At 34.9% G+C, this 25,069-nt stretch overlaps 3 protein-coding genes and 2 non-coding genes across 5 annotated transcripts; 2 read left to right on the top strand and 3 right to left on the bottom strand.

The window, feature by feature from the left end:
- Nucleotides 1-6,720: 6,720 nt before the first annotated feature.
- LOC129794036 (juvenile hormone esterase-like) lies at nt 6,721-8,882 on the top strand. Its single transcript, XM_055834613.1, has 6 exons — nt 6,721-7,110; nt 7,169-7,871; nt 7,934-8,130; nt 8,192-8,348; nt 8,414-8,549; nt 8,619-8,882. The coding sequence occupies exons 1-6, from the start codon at nt 6,754-6,756 to the stop codon at nt 8,785-8,787; spliced, it is 1,719 nt and encodes a 572-aa protein (XP_055690588.1). The 5' UTR covers nt 6,721-6,753; the 3' UTR covers nt 8,788-8,882.
- A 1,665-nt stretch (nt 8,883-10,547) lies between these two features.
- Nucleotides 10,548-11,750, bottom strand: LOC129794037 (mucin-2-like). The gene is made up of 2 exons (XM_055834614.1): nt 11,715-11,750; nt 10,548-11,585 (listed from the first exon to the last, which is right to left on the bottom strand). Exons 1-2 carry the CDS (start codon nt 11,719-11,721, stop codon nt 10,723-10,725), a joined length of 870 nt encoding a protein of 289 aa, XP_055690589.1. The 5' UTR covers nt 11,722-11,750; the 3' UTR covers nt 10,548-10,722.
- An 11,057-nt stretch (nt 11,751-22,807) lies between these two features.
- On the bottom strand, nt 22,808-22,881 carry Trnav-aac (transfer RNA valine (anticodon AAC)). The gene has a single exon. It is a non-coding gene; the product is annotated as a tRNA-Val (tRNA).
- Nucleotides 22,882-22,989: 108 nt separating this feature from the next.
- On the bottom strand, nt 22,990-23,061 carry Trnaw-cca (transfer RNA tryptophan (anticodon CCA)). The gene has a single exon. It is a non-coding gene; the product is annotated as a tRNA-Trp (tRNA).
- Nucleotides 23,062-24,458: 1,397 nt separating this feature from the next.
- LOC129794035 (C-type lectin-like) lies at nt 24,459-25,069 on the top strand. Its single transcript, XM_055834611.1, has 2 exons — nt 24,459-24,641; nt 24,725-25,069. Exons 1-2 carry the CDS (start codon nt 24,510-24,512, stop codon nt 25,049-25,051), a joined length of 459 nt encoding a protein of 152 aa, XP_055690586.1. The 5' UTR covers nt 24,459-24,509; the 3' UTR covers nt 25,052-25,069.

Below are 25,069 nucleotides of genomic sequence, written 5' to 3'. Positions count from 1 at the left end.
ATTTCAATTTTCAAAGATTTCTTCGGGATTTTCTTTTAATCTACTGCCTTGGATTATTCCTTAATTAAAGAAGAAGAAATAAAGCACTAGGAAATATAAGCATCAATTCCTGTTCCATTGAAAAATAATTCATAAAGGAGTTTATTCGTTTTTGTATGGGAATATCTCTTATTAGAGAATGCGATCGGAATACGCTTAAAAGAGAGAATAAATAACTAATAAATTAGATCGCAGACATTCTACTTTTTTTATATATTAGATGGGAAAATCAGAAATATTTTTCCAAAAACATAGAAAATGACGTCATTTTAGTATTTTTTGACATTTTTAATGCACAAATCATTCACGCTAATGTTTCTTTGATCATTTTTAGAAAGTTAATTTTTATGTTTCATAAATTAAAAGAGACAGCAAAAATAATAATGACGTCATTGATTGCATTTTTGACCGAATTCGTAGTCTATTCTTCTCAATTAATCCTGGATTTCTTGCTTCAATTAGAAAATCCGTCTTGGTCAATAAAATCATCCATTTGATCACGAAAATATTCTATTTCGGTCGGGAGAATGTTATGCTTTTGTCCTGACGAAATAAATCATTTTTCTGATAGATTAATTTGTTCCCCTATTACAAGATTATCGGTGTCCTAGTTGTCTCGTCGAATGAAGGATACAAAAAAGACTAAACTCCTTTTCCCGATAAATTATATTCAAAAAATTTATAAAATATTTTTTTAGAAATCAATCATTTAATTCAAGTTTTTATATCATTTCTACGTGATGCTTTTCTCGTAAATTGCACATTTTCTCACTGGATCTTACAAATTACATACATTTATCGCCATTTAAATAAATTTCTCTACGCCTTAGGCTAACGTCTTGTGCACTTCAACTTGTGCAGTCAAAGACGCGCGATCTATAATGTGCGCAAAGGCGTCAAAAAGGGCAGCTGATCTAGAGAGAGAGAGAGACTTCTCAGGGCGCGAGGGCATGAAATTCAATTGAAATTGGAATAGAAAATTGAGCATCTGGCCAGTTGATGATGTTCAATTTTCTTCGCTTGCACTCCCTTCGCCCCCCTTGAAGCCTTCAATTGTGCGCGGCCTTTTTATCATTTGTCCATCGCACTGTGCTTCCTCCCGCTCTCTGTGTGTGCCTTCCTTTCTCGCCGGAAGGAAACAAATCCAACATGACCATGAATCTATGTAATTAAGTACATCATATTTGCTCACCATAAAACCCGGGGCCCACAAGAAGCCACCGAAAGAGCGTCTTTCTTATCTGAAATTAATGGGTGTGTGTGGCGATGGCTCACCAGACGGCAGTTGGGCTATTCACACTCTTCACAACCCTGTGAGAGCCTAATACAGTCTGGGAAAAGTGATTGCGATCAGTTGCATTTTCTCCTATTTCCTGCAATTAATTCAATGCGCCTCATTATTTTGGGTGTTTTTACGAGCAATTGAGGAAATTAATAGTCGAGGAATTTTTGTGTGCAGCTCCTTTACAACGCTGAGGTCATCACCCTGGTGGTTGTTTGACTGCTGATTTTTTTCTTCTTCTGTATTTTAAAACACGAGCCCCATTGTAGAGTAAAATAAAGGGACATACAAGCACTTAAGTACTCAAAATAATTATTTGATAATTTGACCAATTACTGTCCAATTGTGTTACTTAGTGGAGCGTGCTACACAAAACCTCCTCCATCGTATGAAAACAATTGAATAAGAAGTACTTTAAGATACTTAGTTGCTGTGTACACTGATAAATTTGAGACAGAGGCACAATTTGTATTAAAAATTACATGAGATGCTTCAATGATTCATTCTATAAAATTTTCTTGCAATTTACATTATTGCATTAATGACTTTATCGATATTATGCGTTTAATGAGTTTCTGAGGTGCCCTTCCAATATAAATTCTTCAGCATTTTTTTACAAAATTTTTCATAGTAAAATTTTTAACCGAAAGAGGAGTAAAAGGTTTAAAATAAAATATTATATTTTCGATGGGAATTTGACTTCATACCTTGGACGGACGTGCATCACCTTGACTTGTCACAACTGTTCCCTCGTACACCTCGCAGGTGATCGTGAATAGATTCCAGTGAGTGTGAGAACAACTGAAGCGTTACCGAGACTAGTTGGAAGAATAGAACGAGTAATTTTTTCCGCAGATTTTTTTTCCAACCAACACTCCTCCTCACAAAACTTATTGAACGCCATTTGGCCGCCCCATACATTCCTCCATGATGTACATGATTCTTCGTCGAAAAATCACATTTCCCATAAAATTTATGTACACCATTCAGGGTCAAATTGATGAGATTTGTCGGTTGATTTCTTCCCAGAGTCTGTGACCTGTGACTTTGGTACCCCTTTAGCATGTTCTCATTTCTCACACTCCATGCCAGGGGAAATGTTAAAAAAAAATTTGCATACGCCACGTAATTTGGTCTCTGCCGTAGTTGTGCCACTAGAAGAAGTCTTGAGTATACTTATTTTTTCCCCGGGGCCAGGAGGGAGGATATGAGGTGTGCTGGAGAGAAAGGGTTACATGCCTCATGAACTTCACATACATATGTACATAATATGAGTTTGTTTGTCCTGAAGGGTCCTTATGGAGCAACTCACACCCAATTTCCCATGGTGAGACGCAGAAGACCACCATTTGCCGCCAAAAAATCCTCCAGGTGTGTGTAGTATTCCTGCATATATACGGAAAAAAAATACCTGAAAGCCATACAAGAGTAATCGTGTTCATCAGATATTCGATGTGAAAGGAGTTGAAACGGATTTTTTTGTGTGCTCACCAACCTCCGAGAGGGTCCCATGTTTTGCATATTAAGGCACCACCACGGAGGAAATTAATTCCATTTTCGTGTACATGAAATTCAATCCCCAATGCATGCCTCTGTCATCCAATAATCGAAAATTTATTTCTCTTCTTCACCAAAAGAGAAAAGAAAAAAAAACAACCCCAAGAGGCATCATCCGTGACAATTTCTCGTCTTCGGCAGCAGCCTCCGGAGTGCTGCTGTGTGTGTGAATAAATTAGTAAATGGAATTTGTCCATCATAATTGTTGAAAATGGTTCTTGTGTACACTCACTCCGATATGCCTCACTCACTGCTGGATTCTCAATTGAGATCCCATTTTTGGGATCACGAAGAAGAAATTCATTAAAACACGTCTTACAGCAGAGCTCTGCAGAAATCCTCACTGATCACAAATTTACACAATTTCGGGGATGATTCATACCAGAGTGCCTCTTTCAACCCTTTCTCTCTCTCGGATTTTCAGCATGGGAATCGCATTTCACTGCTTTCCACGGTGATTTCCATAAATTTGAATATTTGTATTTAACCCCTAAAGTGTGCAGAAGACTCACAAGCGTTGATTCAGGTTTAATTTTCAGTATTTAATCTGTTTAGTCTACAACAAGAAATGTTTTATTTTTCAAGAATTACTATAGAGCGCTATCATAAGGAGTTTATTCATTTTTATGCATTTCAGAGTTTCGTTTTAACGAATAAGGCAAAGAAAATTTTATAGACGGTCAAACGTTAGTCCAAAATAACCTTAAAAATCTTAATTTGTTGGAAATTAAGCGAGAAAAATTCATCTAAAGTTTGTAAGCCACGCCCCTAACGTAACTACTCTTTAATTGTTTTATCAGCGATACTCATTGATCAGCTGCCTGAAGAATTATGATTTTACAGTGAAATTAAACAAATAAAATTTGAACTGTGACTTATGCTTTTTTATCATTATGTACAAGTTAAAATTTTCTTTATTTGTAAAGGATTCATAAAATTTTCTTCAAAGTTTTCTTTCCAAATGAATTTTCATGGAATATACAAAATGAATAACCCCCTTTTTGCAAAATTAAATTAGGCAATAGAAATTCTTCTGCATGTGCCCCGCAAAATCCCTAAAGAGCTGAAATAGAAATAGAAAATCTGAAGTACCTACTCAAAAAAAATTAGACATGTGAAAACAAAATAAATTCGGGTGTAAAGTTTTCCCTAAACAAAAAAAATGGTGAAAAGTCTTATATTAAATTGCCACCGAAACCGATATTTATAGAAATTGTATTTAGAGGGTGAAAACCTAAAAGAACAACCAATCGAAGCAATAGAAATGAGGGTGGAATCGAACATACACTATTGCGGGGGTTCACATGAGCTCTTTTGGTGAATTAAATAAGATAGGGGATTCAATAAGGGATGGAAAATCAATTTATTGCAAATTGTACATATAAATGGAGTAGTGCTCTATCTTCCTTTTAACGAATAAACCTCATTGCAGGTTGTTTTTATTCCAAGAAATTTATATATTCCATTAAAAATCATGCTCAATTCTCTATATTGCTGCACTTTGTTTCCTTTTTGATCAAATCAACGAAGGGAAATCTCTGTACGTTCACCACAATCGCACATCCGACAGCGAGGTTTTTAACATTTCAAATTCGTATCTGTATAAAAATTCCTTTTGCGGTGGAAGTCCTTGCGTGTAAATCCTTAATTAGGGATTACACGTCACAGCTAGGACCATCGAGATTGTATCGAAAAGAAAGAGTGTGTCTGCATCATTTTTCTGTGTCTACTTTAGTCTTATCGTTTGACAGTATCGTAGCCCTTGTATCACGCCATACAGCTAGATAGAAAAGTACCTTCTTCGGAGACCACAAAGTGAGTTGAAAAAGAAGAAAAAAATCCTTAAAATTCCGTTAAAATTGTAATATATCGAATTGACTTTTTTTTTTAATATATTGAAGAAGGTCCTTCGTCTTCTTTATATTTCATTTTTTTTAAACTAATCGAAAGTAAGCTTTCTTACTTTTCCATACAGATGTACATATGTTGGCTAGAAAACTCAAGTCACACCGGTTTTCGTCTTTCTCATCGTAAAAGTCGATGGAATACAAAGAAAGACGCGCCTTGGAGTGGAAATCGATTCATTTAGGCCGGTGTCTTTGGCATATACGTGGGGTTGTATGTTAAGAACAGGGCTCAGAGCTCAAAGTGTGTGGGGTGAAAAGGTGTGCAATGCGTCGTTTTATGTATTAATTTTTTTTCGAAGCTCTCACATTTTTCTTATACCTAAAAGTAAAATATCTCTATTTTATATTCACCCCTAATCGAATTTCACCTGCTGATCATCTATCACTACGCTTGCGTCCACTTTACTTTATGAGCCACCTGTGTGCTTGTTTCTTTCACTCCTTGACCCGACAAATCCACTCTTGGGAGATCGCTACAAATTTATGTTTTTCTTTTATTTTCTTTTTTTCACTTTATAAAGTACGGGAAAAAATTTCACGAGGGTCCGCACCGCAAAGAGCGAACAAGGAGCGAGATTCACCGGCGTATGCATTGCCATGAGAGAGAGACCTCCCCATGCAGAAACATGGACAATTTATTCGATATTGATCCCCACGACTCTCAGGCTCATGTGGATATGGAGGGAATTATGAAAAGGAAGAGGGAGCTGCATGAATGTATTTATTATCCATCGTTAATGTGCAGATGTTCTCCAATTGTCTGTCTCCTCCGTGAGCTCCCAGAAGACGCAACAATGACGATGATGACGCGAAGAATCGTGGTGGAGAAACCTCCATAAAATGCGCCGACGAGGTAGCTAACATGCAACTCATCGAACATGTTCATTGCGCCCCATTTTGAACGTTTCTCCTCGCAGGTCAAAAGGGAGGCGAAACTCGCATTTCTCTTCTTCCCCCATTCCAAAGCAAAAGAAACATTTTATTAACCCATTTATGTTGAAAGGTTGAATTTTGCACATTAAATTACTATACATACTGGGCTTTTCCAAATCTACTAATGGTTTTTTTCCAGCTCAGGAAAATACATATTTTATATATAAAAAGATCGGGATTTTCCCATGATCTTGCAAAACTCAAAGTGAACAAGAAATTGAATGTTGTAAGGTAAAGTGGGTTAAATTGGATAAAATATAAATCAAGTTTTACCTATTTCAAGTCTCAACTCTGAGAAAAAATTCTAAGTAAAACCGTCTACATAAAAATGGTTCGCAGTACAGTTTTCATTCTCAAATAAAAATTTAATTTGTCAAACATTTTCCAAATCTTACCCTGGTTAATTTACCCTGGTCTACCCTATAAATTAGAAGAGAATAATTTAAAAATCAATGGATTCACTTTGAAAAGTATTAAAGTGGAATGTTAAATATAGGACGTAAAGTGTATTGAATGTTTTAAATATTTTTTTTTCTGAAACTTGAGCTTTACTTATATAAAAACTTATTTGAAAAACAAATATTTTTCCTTGATTATTCAAATTAAACTTAAAAGTTTCTTTTAGAATGTTAGAATTATAACTATTTTCTTCTATTCGTAAATGAAGATTCATTGCAAGTTTGATTTGGAATCTTAAGAGAGGAACATTGGATTTCTTAAGAATCTTATGTGAAATAATAAAAATGGGCTTACGAGCTTTCAAGTATTATTCACTAATAAAAAAAGCAAAATGAAATTAAACTTTAGATTATATTATTTTACAATAATTAATTTTCTTTTAATTCATACGCCGCTACGTTGTTAAAGTGAATTCCCTCAATCTTTTATTTTTACTTGAGAGATTTAAAAAAGTAATAAAAATGTAGTACAAAAAAAATATTATGACTTCAACCCACAAAGATTAGATTTTTATATAGTTGAAAATATTCATTTGTCAGTCAGTCTGAGACACAACGTCGAACCGACAAGTTGACAATGAAAGGTCAAACCAAGATCTTGTTTTTCTTAGTGATCACTTTATTCTGTTTGGAAGTAAATGAGGCAAAAATATCGGATTCGCTAAAAGTGAATCTTTCTCATGGAGGTGGTGTTATTGGGCGGTATTTGACTTCCTTTCGTGGACGTGGAATACGTGCCTTTATGGGGATTCCATATGCTGAGCCTCCCGTTGGAAAATTGAGATTTCTTGATCCTGTTCCCAAGAAATCATGGGATGGATTTATTGAGACAGTTTCAAATGAAGTGATTTGTCCACAAATTAATTTCTTGGAGATGTCAGAAAAAGCTCTTGGAAAGGAGGATTGCCTGTACTTGGATGTCTACGTTCCACAGGTAAAGGAGCTAGGTCCCTCCTAATTAGTTATGCTTTGATCAAATGATTTTTTTTAAGTTTCCAGCAACAAAAGATCCTTTGCCAGTTATGGTTTTCTTCCACGGAGGAGGATGGGCATTTGGATCTGCTTCCTTCTATGAACCTGATTTTTTCTTGGATCACGATGTTATTCTGGTTACTGGAAATTATCGTTTAGGTGCTTTGGGCTTCCTAACAACCAACACAACCCACAGCACGGGGAATTTTGGCCTGAAAGACATGGTGGAAATCCTTAAGTGGGTACAGGGAAATATTGGAGCTTTCGGTGGCAATAGAGACCAAGTGACGATATTTGGGGAGAGTGCTGGTGCCGTGAGTGTAACGTATTTAATGGAATTGGCATCAAATAGGGGTCTCTTTCACAGAGCTATCTCTCAAAGTGGAAATCATTTTGATCCATGGGCACTTTTGGAAACCTCCACAGCCATTGAGAGAACTGAGAAATTTGCAAAAGCTCTGGAATGTTCACTCGAAGATCCAAATAAATGGGAAGCCTTGGTTGAGTGCTTGCGGGGTAAATCAGTTGATGATTTGATCAAATTCTCAAATGTCCTCAATGTTTGGGGATCTATTCCTTTAGTTAAATTCCCACCTGTTATTGAGTACGATAGAACTGGTGGTCTTATACCACATGACCCGAAAAATATTAAAGACAATCCCAGCCATGAAATTCCTTTGATGATTGGAATAAACCATGATGAAGGTGTGCTGCAGTCTGCAGGTAAAAGAAACATTTATTTTATTTTTTTTTAAATTCAGTTTATAACTTTTTTTTTTAAATAGCAATTGTGGGAATGCCCGAACTTATGAATGAACTGGAGACAAAATGGGAAAAACTTCTACCCCTTGTACTTTCTTATGATAAATTTGATAAGGAAAAACAGCGCGAAATTACAAATCTCACTACCTATTTCTACTACAAAGGAGCACCAGATAGATCACCTTTTTTCCCAATTGAATGTTTAACCTACTTTACTGACGTAAGTTACCTACCTAAATGTTCTTAAAGAAAAATTTCTTAAATATCTTTTATTTCTTCAGATGTGCGGTGATTTTACATTTTTCAAAGGATTCAATGAATTTTTACGTAACCGTCTATCCAGTAAGTCTGTAGCAGATACCTATGTGTACCAATTTGCCCATAAAGGTGAAGGAACCTTCCTGGATTTCATATTTGGACATTCAGATAACAAATACGGTAGGACAAATCAAACATCTTTAAAAAAATCATTTTAATTTGAATTTTCTTTTGGTCCATTTCAGGTGTTTCTCACAGCGATGATCTCCTCTACTTGTTTCCCCTTCTTCAAAAGAAACAATTCAAAACAGCACCCAGCAAAGAAGATCTTCTCGTTCAAGAAACTTTTGTAAAACTTTGGGTTAATTTTGCTACAGTCGGGTAAGTTAGAATCTTCTAGGAATATTTAATTCATCTAATTTGCATTGTACTTGTTTTTTTTTCTTCTAGGAAACCTACTCCAGTGGGAAGCCTAGACTTTGAGTGGAAACCTGCTAGTAAATTTCCCCTTGATTACTTACGAATTGGAAAATATAAGAAACCGAATAATGTTACACTCATTGGCATGGAGAAGGATTTGTGGCCGGAAAGAGCTGAATTTTTGAAGAATATTTTTTAAAATTTTACCAGAAAAAAAAAAAGATTTCTTGAAAGATTACTTGTAAAGATTACTGGATTATTAAAGAATTCATCTGAATAAAATTTAACAATTTTTTTTTAATAAATCAACCCTTATGGATACTCTCTCAAACTTAACGTATTTTCAAATTAGAAAAATAACTAAATTAGTTTAAATTCGGGAACATAATGGACGCAAAAGGGTTAAGTAATTGCTTTAAATGGTGAAACACGGTGTAAGTACTTTGCAAGAGTGGCGAAAATACATTACATACAATGTAAAATATTTTTTAACATTGCGTTCGCAACGTAGGGCTTTATGCACAGCTAGTCAATCCTATATAGCGAGGGACGAAAAACGAAAGTCTAACAAACATGAGACGATCAATCAATAAGTTATAATTTACATTCAAGCCGATTATTTATGATTCAATTTATTCAATTGAGGCGTTTCAATCAATATTGCGGTATAGAATTGAATTGGAAAATTGGAAATGAGGCATTTTCGACATATCTGGGAGGAAGTGCTTCCTTCCCGCGTTGTCTATCCACGAGAGTGACATGGCACCCACACCTACCGCATGTACGTACATTACATATCGCGAGGGTGGGTGGATGTTTATTTTCAAACACACTCTCCCTTACGCCCAATATGGTGGTTAAGAATACACAGAAACTGCAATTACAACCAATTAGGCTTTCCAATCCATATATATGTATATAGCTACCGCGTGGAGTTCAAACTGTCGCAGTGGCCAACCGATAATCATGTCGAAAATGGCGTTTTTTTGTGGTATTTGTACGATTGATGGGAGAAAAACGGATAATGACACATGTGGAGGATAAAATGAAAGTAAATAAATTAATTTCAATTTTCTCGTCAATCGTACATCCAATACAGCCCCATAAATGATTCAAGTGTAAGGAATAAAACTTTTTCTCTCAAGAGAACTTTTTTTTTCTAAGAAATTCCCGTCTTGCATGCGTTCTTGCGCTTCCCTTCCCTTTTCGGAGAGCTCCCCCTAAAGTGAGATTGATGGAAGTCAATTGGAGGGAAAAATATATGTATACGGGTGAGTGTAATTCAGGAAATTCTGCCTCTCTTGCACGCATTCGATCCTGCGTGCAAAAGTCAATTTATGATTCTTTTTTTTTTCTGAATATATTTAAAATCATGCGTTACGCTTAGAGAGAAAAAGAGAGATAAACATAGGAATAAAAAAACATATTTTTATGTAGATCATGGTATAAAATTGTATACAAGCGTCTTTGAGAAAACAAGGTATAAACTATAATTAGCAGGAGTCATTGTTTATAGAAGAAATATGTTAATAAGTTTGTAGGTAAATAACAGCGGAATAATTAAAACTGCCCTACATTTTAACCCTTTAAGAACAATTGGGTCATGAGTTGACCCAAAACTTGAAATATTCTTTTATTTTTAAATTTTCATAATTTAGGCATTTTTTAAAACGTGAAAATAAGTTGGATTTATGTAAAAGGAGATGAAAGAACACAATTTTACAAAATATTCCTTGAAAGGTCCTTTTGCAAACGTACCAGCCAGAAGAACAAAATATATTAAAACGAATAGATCAATGATTCATAGTCAAAATCCTACAAAACTTACTCAAAAAAAATAAAACTCTGCTGAATAGGCGAATAGGCTGAATAACATAGACTTTTGAATCTATAACATTAACCCTTCGTTAAACCTTTCAGACGCTTTAGACTCTTTTGAAAAATAAAACATTTAGAAGATTTAGGAATGCGAAATTGGGTATATTTTCTATTCTAAAATCTCTACAGAGTGCGGACAATCTATATATGACTACCGGGAGAATCTAAGGGGTTTGAGGATAACATATAGTGCTCTTGCCATTCGTCATCGTGAGCTTCATGCTCTCGTCATGTTTGCGTGTGATCACAAAACTCCTTACGCTGGTGCACACGTTTGCAGGTTGAAGTTGAAAACTTGACCTGGATCGCAGAACATCTCGAGGGCGGGATGGTTCACGGTGTGGCACACGAAGAAGCTGTCCTGACGAGAACCTGGCCAGAGGAGACCCATATGGTGTTGCTCGCAGATCATGTCTGTTGGGCACGGTGGGCAGGGGGTTGTGGTTGTCGTTGGGGGATTTTCAGGTGGACACGGTGGGCATGGGGTAGTTGTTGTTGGGCACGGAGGGCATGGAGTTGTGGTGGTTGGGCAGGGTGGACAAGGTGTAGTCGTGGTTGTTGTTGTTGTGGTCGTTGTGGTGGTTGTTGTGGTTGTTGTAGTCGTGGTGGTTGTGGTGGTTGGAGGATCCTCTGGTGGGCATGGTGGGCAGGGAGGGGTTGTAGTTGGGCATGGTGGGCATGGGGTGGTGGTGGTGGTTGGGGGATCCTCTGGAGGGCATGGAGGGCAAGGTGTTGGGCATGGTGGGCATGTTGGGTTGTCCTGAGGGCAGATACTACCAGGTGGGGGAGTTCCATTCCATTCAGCCAGGGATGGTGGGTTCCTGGGTTCAGTCCAGATCCACATATGCGATGGGATGCATTGACGGGTACGTTCATCGAAGAGTGTGTTTGTGGGGCAAGTCATCATCTCAGCTGGAACATTGGGCTGATTGCACTGCCACCAATTTCTTGGATCCCAGTTGTGTCTGTAGAGACGGATGGCCATTTCCTCGGCGGTCCTACAGGCTGGACGCCCATGGGATACAAAGCGAGCATCAAGATTCCTGGGAAGTTCATGTTGAACCTCAACTGGAGCTGCTACAGTACCAGCGACGAAGAACGCTGCCACTAAGATGGCGTCTACAAATCAAAGAATTTCGTCGAATTAGAAAATTTTTCATCACTTCCTTTCCCAAATTAAATTTTCCACAACAGTTCAAAGTTAAAAGTTTTACTCGGTGTTGAAATGAAACTTCCAAGAACACTTACATTTCATTTTGGTTCGTTGGTGAAGACTCCACTGATACCCAAACACCCACCGCTCGGCGAATTTATACTCTTGCTGATGCATTTCTTATCACCAATAGACAATGGATTGTCTATCGAAATAAATGCCTATTTTTTAATTTTACCCGGATTTGCTATCGCTCAATCAATTTTCCAAAATTGATGTGATTGGAAGATAATGAATTTTCTTACATTTTGCGTTCTGCCTTGAATTGACTTTTGAGTGACTTGTTTGGCGTCCAAATGGCATAGGAATGCCAACCACGTGCTGATTAGGATAGTTTTTTTTTCGCTATATCGTCTGGGTAAAAATGAGAAAATTTCCCGGAAATTATGACCAAGAGCATTGACTGTGTGTTGTTTGGCTTAGATCAAAGACCTCACGACGACTTATCAATGGGAAATTTTTCGCAACTTACGCATGATTAATGGATTAATTACGTGCGTGCTTGAAAAACTGTCGCTTAAGAAGATTGTGATGGATTGTAGGTGGGACCTTCCTGGCTATTTCGTCTAGTTTTTTAATTTGATGATTTTTTCTGTGTAATCTCAGTAATTCCGGGAAGGCCCAGGAATCAATGTTTGTTGCCAGGGAGTATTGGCAAAGTCCATATATATTGAATCACCAGGCCTTGTCACTCAATGGTTTAATTGTTTGTATATTATGTTGTGCAGAATCAACCCCTAACTCACCCCACATCTGCCATGGGGTTCAGTTAGCGCGAAATTGAGCGACTATTAAAATATTTACACCCAGCAAATGCTCAAAGGTGCCAAGAGGAAGTTTAATTGGAGTTGAGGAGAGTCAATAAACAAATTGTTTTCAATCACTTTACTCGTGCATGGGAAATCGATGATGCATTCCAAACATTCCCCAATATAAAAGTTTAATTTCAATCAATTAATTTAAAGGTGGCACACCGTTTATACAATAATTAAAGGGAAGTTGTTAAATAGTTATAAATATTGTAAATCTCATGACTTACGAACTCATTGACAAAACTTCATCAACACACATCTCAATAAATCTCCATTGAGAAGGAGGAATTATATATTGGGAACATGGCATTCCTTTTTGGAAGCAGACGCACAAGAACAAGAGGTATGTTCATCGAGAGAAATAGCATTAGTTGGTGATAAAAAGTTCCGGAATCCCAGACTATCGAATTCCAATAGAGTCAGTGAGAATAACTAATAAGGCATTCGTGAAGTCTGCCCTGGCAGAAAGTTAAGAAAAATTCATACGCGATCGCATTGGTTAAAAGATAAATATTTGAAGCAAATATGTAGTCTGTGGCGCCACTGTGGATTGGCCTTGTGAACGTATGTTCTGCAGAAGATTCTTAATTTTCAAGAGGAGGTCAAATTCGCATTTAAGTAGGTTGTAAGGTACTGCTATTGAAAGTGCCAAAGAAAGGAATCTAGAAACGAATGATCCACGAAAGTAAAGATAATTTTTGATGAGAAAATTATTAAAATAAAATTTTCATAAGACTTTTTCTCTATTCAAACTCTTTTGATATTACACAAAAAGAAATTGTTCATTCAATCGGAACTGACCAAGGATATTGAACCCTATACCCTCCTCTATAGCAAAATGACCCTTCTTTGTGCAATTCAACCCTATATGAAAGGTGTTAGAGAAGTTATGAATGATTGCAAATATGCTCACAAAGCTTTGTAAAAAAAAACTCACCCCTATATTCAGGTCATCGGCCATCTTCTACACAGAACATTGTATTTTTCCTGTTTGTCCAGTTCTAAATATCTGCAGTTTTCTATATATGGCAAAAACTAATCACGTAACATAAAAGATTACAATTACGGAAGTTCTTTTTTAATAAAAATGTAGTTGATATGTTTTTATTGAAAGTTTTTCTTTCAACTAGAATAAAAATAGTTTTCTTTCACCTTCTATATTTAATTTATCAATCAATTTTAATTAAATTCAATAAAAATTTCAATTATTTATTGAAGAGAGTAGTTAAATCATTTTTTAATATTTTTTTTATTTATTTTAGTAAAATAGGGGTATTCTATAAAATTAATAATTTCCCTACAAAGAATTAATACAAAGAGTTCTATACATAAGAAGAAATTCTTTTAAAAGTTCTTTTAGTAAGGCCCCCTCTCAGAATTTCAGGTGATTTCTGAAAATTAATCAAAAATTTTCTATTCACTTTTGAATTTTACTTTAAAATTAATTTAAATCCTTTTCAAATTTCTTAGAATATCATTTCCTTGTCTTTCATAAAGACAATTCAGAATGTTTTTAATACTCTTTAAAAATTCTTCAAATAAACAACGAAGTTAATAAGAAGATTAAAATTAAATAAAAATTCCTATCAACCATAAATAATAAAATTTGCAAAATATGAGTAAACTTGAATGTAATTTGTTTACGTCGCTTTTGCATGACTCTTTTGCAAAATTATGGTTATACCTACCAATGAAAATTATGCATAACATTCATATAAGAAGAGCACATTGCATGGGTACCGTGGAGAGGACATGTGGGGCATGTGCGTTCCTTACGTGCTTGGCAGCAAGTTGTCTTAAAGGGAAATTCGTGACCTTCCACAAAGTATCATATTGTCTTCCATAAATGATCTGCATACACGCGGTGGATCATTTTGAAACGAGTTTCTGCCACAAAACGGATCCAATTACATCAATCTCTTCGTCTTATGAGTCGCCCCTTTTTGGTCCTTTTCTGGCTCTCAAGCCTGATGTGGAAGCCGCAAGAGAACAAGTCCAGAGAGAGGCATGCGGTAACAGGTGGGTTATACTATGTGTGTATAGATTCGAAAAATCGGGCTAATTAAACATATATACACATAGTGGAGGGCAAGAGGAGCGATGGCTACAAGAAAGACCAAAAAAGCATAAGCAAGAGCATGTCCAGCTGGTTTTTTCTCCCACCTCCAAACATCTCCAATGCGTCTGTCTACCTGTCTGGAATGGAGAGACTCGCAAGATATGAGTTGAATGTCTGAAATAATTTTTAATTAATTCCCTCAGACGCAGAGTCCTTCCCCCTTTTAGAGCCACACGGGGCAGAATCTCTGGGAATTTCGATACCAAATCCATGGAATTGACTCTCGCATTGGGTTCGCTCTTCTGCCAATAAGTCAGGGTTGTGGGTCAGTTTCGGTGGAAAAATGAAGGGACTCGTGCACCAAAGATAGACAGAAAAATTGCCTTAATTGGGACTATCCGAGGGTTGCATTCCCTCACCCCTTGGGGTGTTCTTTCTCTCGGAATTTTTGGCTTTTGCTTACCATTTTGAGTATCATACAAAAATTTATTGCAAGACTTTTTTTATTTAAAGTTTCAGCTCAAATTCCACGAGACTATTTGCAGAGTATTATGTGAAATTTTCAAATTATTAAATATCTCTCAATCCCGTCAAATTGATGGATCTCGTGTGTCAGGTGTGAGTTATACCTTTTCACAACTCAATGATCTTCGCGGTTAAATCTTCAGTTCACGTTTCATGCCATTATTTCTTGGGTGGACGCTAAACAATTTGGTAAATATTTGGACAGACAATAGGGAGTTCTTTGCTAATTGAATTAACAAAAATTATGAAGATCGGTTTATTATTCTTCCTCAAAAGATCTTTTCTTCTAACATTTTCATCCACACACTGGTTGACAGAATTATTTGTTCAAAGAAAAAAAAACAGGTGAGTAAACTATTCTCATCTCTAAGAATAGCTGCGATGTTTTATGCTTAATGTTTAACTTTCATTTCCATACATCTATGTATGCATTGGTATGGGGTGTTATTGGAAAAAATAATATTTGAAAATGAAAAGTTTATTAGCATTTGTCGAAGAATGTTGCTTAAGGTTAGAAGCTGCAAAAATTGCTCCTTGACTGAATTTGCAATCTTTTGTAAATTGTCCTAATTCTTTAAAGTTTTCTTTTCTTATTATTTTCTTAACATATTTGATTTTAAAAATAGGATTTTATTAAGTTATGTATTTAAATAAAACTATTAGATGCACTCCCCAATTAAAGGTATTCAATTCTTATAACAAAACAAAAAGAAAACAACCCCTGTAAATAAAAATTAGGTAAAAGCAATAAAGACGAAATAAAAAGTAAAAAAAAACGTCGTAAGTTTAATTAAATAAATGGCAAAATTTTATTTGAATCTCCCCCCAAATTGGGGAATTTTATTGCTGCTTGATTGGCATGTGTGTGAGGAAATAAATTGAATCCACCTACATGAAAAAGAGAGAGAGACATTCAAGTGACATTTTTTCATTATTGAACATCTTCCCTGTTACCGCCCACCCCCCTTTATATGGAGGGATGTTCTCAACACAGTGGAGGTATGGATGTTTCTGCGTACTCACCTTTCATTTTACGATCAATGTGTGCGCAGTGAAATGAGATGGGGCGAGATATCACGAAGAAAAAAATAAAATAAAATCCTCAATAGCATAAGGATTTCTTTCCCATATTCCGCATGGAATATGTTTGTGGTACAATAATTCAATGATGGCATCACAAGAAGCAGCAGGAGTGTATTTCTGGAAATCATCGCACAACCCTCCAAGCAATCTCAAGATGCAGAGCACACAGAACGCGGTAAGGAGAGAAGACGACGAAGGAGAAAAAAAAAGTCGAGGTAATATAAAAGATGTAAGACAATAATGAGAAATAATAGAAAATCCGCATATGACAGAGCACGGTGGAGTACAATATAATCAAAAGTGATGTGTATTTTAGAGGAATGTTCGACAAATAACACAAAAGCATCCGTGTGTGCATTTCGAGGAGGAGACGACGAAAGAATTCTTTTACGAGAGGCTTTCTGCTTTTCGTTTACAGCTCTGCTTCCAATATTGCTTGTGCCAAGGCTATAAGGCACACAGAAATATAAAAGGAGCGTCATCAAAGGGAAAGAAATCTCCCGCAATTTTCATCCATCTTACTCTGACTCTCACTATATGTCTTTTCCTGTGTGGCCAGAGGGAAATTTTATGGTGTTGTCGCCTTTTTGACATACAACTCATATGCAAATATTTCATACAATATTACTTCACGCCAAGAAATGAAAATTAATTTTCATTCAATTGAGCATTGGTTGAATGAATTTAATGTTTGAAAATCAAAGATAATTTTCAACATTTAAAATCTTTAGAAAAAATCAAACATTTAAGTAAGGTAACTAAATTTTTGGTCTACATAGATCATAGTGATGTAAAGAAGAGTTAAAGAGAGGAAAGTCTGAGATTCAAAAGAAATCAATTTAGTATTATTTACAAAAATCTGACACATAGAAAGGTGAATGTTTAGGAAAATATTTTCCCATTTTCCCTACTTTATCCAGCTTAATAAAATCAAAACCGGACATACATACATAATTTATTCAGCTTATATAATATAATGTACAATATAATTTTATTTAGCTCTTCTTGGATCTTTAACACTTGGAGGACTCGAATTTCTAACCTCAAACTTTGAGCTTAATTTTCTATTATAAAGAAAACGTTTTTCCGGATTTTCTTTTGACGAACTTGTTGTATTTGAATCCGCCTACACATAGATGTAGAAATTATCAAGATAAGGTGGATAGTTTTTAATCTATGGCGGTTTAAAAAAGTCGAATTGGCAGTGATTACCAGTAAAGTCCTCCAAGTGTTAAAAAGCTTCTTTAGATCTTATTAATTCTGTGTAGGTATATTATTTAATAATATATTGTAATGTACATAATGACGAACATAAGGTTAAATCCTTTTCTCTAAAAATAATTTTTTATTAGAACTTTCTATACTCCACAGTAAGTATAGAAATTATTTCATCTAAATTTTCTTGAATAAATTTGATCTCTCGAATGATAGAGAGGTCTAATTGTAACAGAAACTACAGACACTCCTGCAATGATTCTTTTTAACCGAAGTACATATTATATAATAAAAAAAAATACTGAAGAATATTTTCACAAAATGCGAAGAAAAAAATGCCTTTAATACATTTTATTTTGTAGAATTGATTCTCTCAAATCCTCCTACAATTTTATCAAATTTAAACATTCGAAGGGTTAATACTTTTCTCACTTCTCTGCAATTTCGCGGAAAAGTAATGTAAGTGGAATTGTAGTCAAGTGGAAAAAATGCAGTAATGGACTTGAAGAATGGTATGAGATTTTCCTTCGTTTTTTTCACAAAATCTCACCCCATTTCCTAAAATACTTCAATAAATCTTTCCTTTGATAAGTTTTATCAGTTTTAGCAATTTTATAATTTTTTAACTTAAGATTTCTTTTAACCCATGTAACATTTTTTGGTCGCGGCGACGTAATTTCAGGTCGCGGCAACGTCACGCCACAAGTAACATCGCACCTCGCCGCGACGTAATGGCAACGTAAATGGGGAATTTTTCGACGTCATGGCGACGTAACAACAAGGTCGCAGTTTCGTCGCTGCGACCAGGCATGTGACCACATACGTAACCGCGACGTCGCGGTTACCTCGTTGTTACGTCGTCAAGTAGCGATGACGTTGCCATTACGTTGCGGTTACGTCGCAATTTTTCGCACTGTCTGTCTCTGTTTTTCTCTTGAACATTCAACATTTCTATATTTTCTCTTTCTTTTTCTTTATTTATACCAATGCCATGGTGATGGCGCCATGAGTTATTACAACAAATATCCATACGGAATAATTTCATGGCGACCATCGCGTATATTATTTATTTTTATATGCATTTTTTGGGAAGTCATCACACCCAAAAAATATATGCCAATTTAACTACCGTCGTGAAAAATGATGTAGATTCATTTAATAATGCTCCTTTATTAAAAAATGATAATTTTTAATTATTTTATTGCCATTAAAAATTGAATTTTCGTGATTAATTTTTTTTTATTTTTCTAAAATTAGATTTATATATTCTAAGGTGGGAAAGCTTTAAAATATTGCTCAATATATTATATAAATTGAGAAATAATTTGTTAAAGTTTGCATTGAAATATTTGAATTCCCGCCAAAATAACCGCCGCCAAAAGCCGTCGCCATGACACCCAAAAAAATAAACTTCCATCGTCGCAAAATCCTACGACTTTTGTCGGACATTTCCAACATTACTCCATTTTCAGCTTTATTGTTTATATAATAAATTAATTATTTTAGAAAAATCATATTTTTTGTCTTATAAACAATAATTTGGCCAAAATTAATTATTATGAAAAATAAAAAAAAATAAAAGCAGAAGTTTTATATTGAGATTTTAGTCGTTAAAATGAATAATTCTTTTTGTTGGAGTTTTTAGTTTTGGCAAAATGGTCAGTTTTTTGATTATGGGTGAAATTCACCATTCAGACAGTCTTAAGATCTTAAGATTTCTTACGAAAACTTAAGATTTCTTAAGTCAGACTGAATTTTAGGCTAAATGTAATATTTTTTGATGATTTTTAAGATTTTCGATGTCTTAAGACCATCAAGAGCATTTTTTTAAACTTAAGATTTATAAAATTGTATTTATCAATTTAAAACAAAGAAAATGCATTTTTGAGTGTACAAAGAAGCTGTGTTTCTTTCAGAGTGATTTTCCTCAAAACACCCCCGGAAAATTCTTCAGAATCATTCAGTGCCCTTTAAGCAAGTATTAAGAATGCTTAAACAATCTTAAGACTGTCATCAGTGCATGATGATTTGCTTAAAGCGAATTTTCGCGTTTTTCACGTGAAAATCCCCCAATTTTCCACCAAGAATTTTCATAAACTGATGGAAAAAATTGGAAAAATATGTTCAATTCTTTATCGAGAAAAAGTTATAAAAATGAAAGAAAAACAGCTTACTACACTTGAATTTGTCTTGAAAAGTAACATTTTAGCTGTGATTCTTTCTTCAAAGAAACACAGCTTCTTTGTACACTCAAAAATGCATTTTCTTTGTTTTAAATTGATAAGTAAATACAATTTTATAATTCTTAAGTTTAAAAAAATGCTCTTGATGGTCTTAAGACATCGAAAATCTTAAAAATCATCAAAAAATATTACATTTAGCCTAAAATTCAGTCTGACTTAAGAAATCTTAACTTTTCTTAAAAAATCTTAACTTTTCTTTAAAAATCTGAACAAAAGAAGACTGTCTGAATGGTGAATTTCACCTTATATTTGGTAAACGTGTCGGTTATTTTGAACAAAAATTGGTGGTACACAGAAGCTGTGCTATTCTTTTCTTCGAAAGAATCACAGATAAAAGTGATTATATTTGGCAAAGGATGGACAATTTTTTCCACTTATGTTTGGAGAGGAATTCTTTTTTTTCTAACGCAAAAATGTACTTTTAGCTTTGGTAAATTATTTAATAGCGAGTTTTCCCAGCGGATTTCTTCTGCGAATGCTTTATTAAATGAAGGAGAATTAAAAATGCTACAAAATAATGAAAATAAAAATTGGTTACGTGGAATATTGGAGAAATGGGAAGCGAAAGAAAAGTTCACTTCCGGAATCTCGCGAGTTTTCTTCACAGGAAAATGGATTAAATATATAATGTTAAGCTTTCAAAGTGCTTTCATTTCACATAGAAAGGAATTTACTAGAAAAGCTAGAAATTAAGAAAAAAAAATCAAAATGTTTTACACCAATAAAACGGGAAAATTCATGTATTTCCCAGCGCTTTTCCGGGAAATGAGAACGATTTTCTTGAGTGTTTGACAATTTCCAATGATAATTTAAAAACAAAATTTGGTTACGCCTTAACTCTTAAGGAAATTACCGTCATTTAATATCTCTTTACCGTCATTTTGACTTTTAATCATAATTTGACCAAACTTTCCGTCACTTTTGCTTTTATTACCTACATTTCTTCAAACTTATCTTAAGCTATTAATACAAAATTAATATTAATATTTAAAAAAAATGTATTAAATAAACAAAATTAACATTTCAAAAAAGCGAAACCTTTAAATAGCGAATAAATAATATAGAAAAGAAGTACACTCACAGATTGAAAACATATAAATCACCTTTAAATAGCGTTTCGTGTCTTATGGAATATTAGAAAAGATGATTTTAAAATTGAAACTATCAGTAAAAGATTTGGAAAATTTAAAAAAATTTCTACTAAAATGCACCATAATCTAAGAATATTTTTTCTGGATTTTTATTATATTTTTTATTATATATGTTTTTTGTAATTTAATACAATTTTGTGAAATAAAATCGAGTTCATTTATTATTTTTGTTTCGAGCCAAATTATTTTTTTGTAATATTTATTTTCACTTATAATGATTTTTAAGTATTTTTTTCTTTAAAAAGCTATTAAAAATATATTTTAAAATTTTTAATAATAATTATTAGATTTGTCCAATACATTGTCCTGAAATTCCGCAGACAATGTCGGCGAAAGTTCTTTTGCTGGGTGCAATGAGAAAACTCGGTGACATTTCATGTCAAAGATTTTCAATTTCTGCCTTCAGAAGAAGAAATTGATCTATTTTCTTGCTAATTTCCACCAATGCATGCCATGTAATGCCATGAAACATTGATCCAGGTACTCTGGATTCTATGCTACCTTATATTTGTCCACAGCTAGAAGAAAATTCGCTGGGAAATTCCCTATTTATGTGAAGCTTCCCATTGTTTACATTTTTGGTGACGTTGCCGCGAGGTAATCGCTACGTAATAACGCGACGTCGCAAAATTACCTAATTGGTCGCGAAAATTACCAACGAATACATCTTATGATTTTATGCATTTTTAGCTATATTTACGCCCACGAATCCACTAAAATATCCTTGCTCTCCCATAAAATGAAGATAGAGCAAGTAATTTGATTAAATAACTAAATATTTGGGCTATTTTGGGAAGGTAACAATCTTCCATTGCGAGTGTGGTCGCGGTTACGTCGCAATATGACCATTCGGTTACCATGCATTCATGAGGTCGCGAGATTACCAAATTGGTCACAAATGTTACCATGGGGTATGCTTCATTATTTTTAGCATAATTTATCATTTTTATGCCAACCAATGCATTGAATTATCCTTGCTCTTCTATAAAATGAATATCTAGCAGGTTATTTGATGAAATAATTAAATATTTAGTCAGTTTTTGCAAGGTAACAATAGGTCATTGAGAGTGTGGTCACGGCGACGTTGCGCGCGACCATATTGCGACGTTATGCCTACCATTTGTTCACGACGTCACAAGATTACCAAATTAGTCGCAAAAATGACCAAATGTTCTATTTTGATAAAAAACTAAATTATTGAAGTATTTTTGAGGATAATTTGTATTGGTAATTCATATTTTCTCATTTTATGATTTTTACAAGAAAAATTGCATTAGAAATGTGAAAATTTTGTACAATTTGCACAAAAATGTTTTCATGGTAATTTTTGTGACGTAAAGGTTTCGTAACAGCGACGTCGCAGCCGCTACCATATCGGTTGGTAACAAGGCGACGTAAAGGTTACGTCGGCAGAACGTTGTGTGACCAAATCAGCTCTCTCTTGAAATGTCGACTTCTCACTCACTCTGGGGCAAAAGAATGGCATCAAAGATGATTTCACCAATATTTGCTAGACACACTCGAGGGGATTTCCTTGTGAGACACAAAAGTCATGCATTTGACGATTTGTTCTTCGCTTCTGGAGTATTTTTGGACAATTTTTTTTCTCTGTGGCTGCAAAAGAGGTTTTTCCTTATTTTCTTCTCGTATGTTTAATTTTGAGATTGTTCGGGGGTTGGATTTGAATGTCATTACGGCAAATGTATGCACACCCCCCGCTACAAGAATCCTTGAACCGAACAATAATGACACACGCAGAGCCCTTGAGTTCCCAGGGAATTTTCCTCTGCGCGCAATATTTCACGTTCAAAACATTTCCTTTTCTCTTTTATGGATTTCTGCACACGGAGTCGCGTCTAAATTGCACGAGCAATTTGAGTTGCCCCTTGGGGGTGGGTGGGTGAGGGAAACTCCTCCATGGGATTTTTTTTGCCTCAAGTGGAGCAAAACAGAAGAAGAGAGTATCCTTTCTTCAAAGGATCATGAGCCCCTTACTCCGTCACATTCCTGCGTATCATTTCCCCCTCAAAAAAAAGAAAGTGTTTCCGTCCGGACTCGAACCGGAGGCCTTCCGCGTGTTAGGCGGATGTGATAACCAACTACACCACGGAAACTTGAAAGCAAACACCCGGGTGAGACAATTAAAAATCCACATAATTAAGAATTTTTTTTTTATAATAAATTCCAGCGGAGTGATATAAAATAAAAATAAATGGAGAAATTGACCCCGACGTGATTTGAACACGCAACCTTCTGATCTGGAGTCAGACGCGCTACCGTTGCGCCACGGAGTCTCAATGGGTCCCCCGGGGGCGGCTCAATTGGCGCCAGTTGCTCGGTATAGCTGCGTGATTAGATAAGAGACGCGAAAGACATTCGCGCACGGGCCAGAGGAGAGAAAATATCACAAACATGCGAAGTGATCACCGTCTTACTGCCATAAATATCAAACATTTTTGTGTGTGTCTGTGGGCTCACTCCCAAAGACTATTTTGCATTCATTTTCTTCAAAAGATATCGCGCTTTGAAAACTTTAATGAAATTTAGGAATTTATTGAATTTATGAAAATAGCTATCTGTCTGTTAACAAGAATGAGGAGTTATGTAATTTTAAATAGACAATAAATTGAGGGCTTGCAGTTGCATAGTTTATGCCACATGCAAATCATTATCAAGGGTAATAAAATTCGAAAATTGTTACTTATTTTTTTTATAAGGCATTGAATTATCTTCCTGGAAAAAGTTTCCATCATTAATAAGAAAGCACAAAAGCTAACACTAAAATAGGAATTTTCAGTGCACAATTATATGATCAAATACGTCATACTCATTTATCATTTTCCTTGCTAACACGTGTGTAAAATATTGCAAAGAATTTCTATGAAGGAATTCCAAAAAATAAAATAATTGCAATTTATTTAGTAATAAAAATAGTTTTAGCCTCCAACTAGTATAAAAGAGAAACTTTTATTCTTTCCTCTATCATACAAGTCTCACAGCTTACTTTAGAAATACTATACTCAACTCTACCTCTAAAGAACCTTTCGAAACGTTAAGAAACATGAAGTTCTTCAAGTTCCTAATTTTATCAGCTTTCATCGTGCTCGTCATGACTGCTCTTGAGGGTAAGTTGAGAGATATCAAAATTTATTCTTTCAATAACTTTTAATTTATATTTTAGTGAATGCTCAATGCGATCCCAAACGATGCATTCAACGTTGTCGTCAAGAAAAGGGTCTTCCGAATGGACGATGTGTGGATGAGAATACTTGTAAATGCTTCAGAGGATCCTTTAGGCGTACAAGAGATATCACTTTGGATGAAGCTTTCAACCATCCCGACAACTTTGCCATTGATTTTGATGAGAGTTGAAGGAAAAGACACAAAATCTTTATATGTAATTATCCAATAGCAGAGACTTGAATAAAATATTTAGAGTGAAAAACTTTGAATTTTTTTTTAAAAGCTAATTTTTTAAGGGGTGGGTGCTTGAGGACTTTTTTTCCCAAAATATAAATATTGGCCTGTTTTTGTTATCAAACACTTATTACATAAATACATTTATCATTTTCCTCCACGCTTAATTGACTTTTCCATTCAAATAAATTAAAAGTCAAGAGATAAGACAGATTGCAAGGGTTATGGAGTTATCAGAAAGGGTTATGCGCTATCGTGAAAAATGTCTTAAAAAATTTCGAACAATTCGTCGCGAGATGTTAGTCGTTTAGGAGCCACGGCAAAGATGAAGCAAATTTTGGTGTATTTTGCTATCATTGCTGCTTTTCAAATCTTCTGCAGTACAGCAGATTCAACTACACCACCCTACGATAGTCATGCTGTTCAAGATGAAACTATCTACATCAGTCGTGAGCAGGTAAATTAATTACAAACTTATGTTACTTTTAACTAAAAATCATTTCAAAAAGTAATTTTCTTTTTTTAATTTCTTTGCTTCAGTTGGACTGGTTTGATGCAAAAGACGATTGCAATAAGAACGGATTGACTTTCTTATCCATTAAATCGGCTGAAGATAATGCAGCAATTCACGAAATAATTAAAGATCAGAAAGAAGAAGTAATGATTGGTGGCTATCGCTATGGTGGAGAGCAAACATGGCGCTGGGATGCTGATAAATCCAACCTGACCTACACAAATTGGAGCAATGGAGAACCTAAAGATTCAAATGAGGAAGGAAAAGTTTATTGTATTTTCTTGAAGCCCACTGATGGGCAATGGAAGTCTAAATGGTGTGCAGAAATTGCTACTTTCTTGTGTCAAAAATAGAAATTAAATAATGTAAAA

This window comes from Lutzomyia longipalpis, chromosome 3 (assembly GCF_024334085.1).
Source record: "Lutzomyia longipalpis isolate SR_M1_2022 chromosome 3, ASM2433408v1".
In the NCBI taxonomy this organism is placed as follows: Eukaryota; Metazoa; Arthropoda; class Insecta; order Diptera; family Psychodidae; genus Lutzomyia; species Lutzomyia longipalpis.
The sequence above is the reverse complement of the archived record's forward strand: the minus strand, read 5'-3'. Positions and strand labels throughout refer to the sequence as shown.

Coding starts and splice junctions, on each gene's coding strand:
- LOC129794035 (XM_055834611.1), top strand. CDS start 24,510: ATGAAGCAAATTTTGGTGTATTTTGCTATCATTGCTGCTTTTCAAATC. Junction 24,642..24,724: donor TCTACATCAGTCGTGAGCAG/GTAAATTAATTA, acceptor TCTTTGCTTCAG/TTGGACTGGTTTGATGCAAA.
- LOC129794036 (XM_055834613.1), top strand. CDS start 6,754: ATGAAAGGTCAAACCAAGATCTTGTTTTTCTTAGTGATCACTTTATTC. Junction 7,111..7,168: donor TGGATGTCTACGTTCCACAG/GTAAAGGAGCTA, acceptor ATTTTTTTTAAG/TTTCCAGCAACAAAAGATCC. Junction 8,550..8,618: donor GTTAATTTTGCTACAGTCGG/GTAAGTTAGAAT, acceptor TTTTTCTTCTAG/GAAACCTACTCCAGTGGGAA.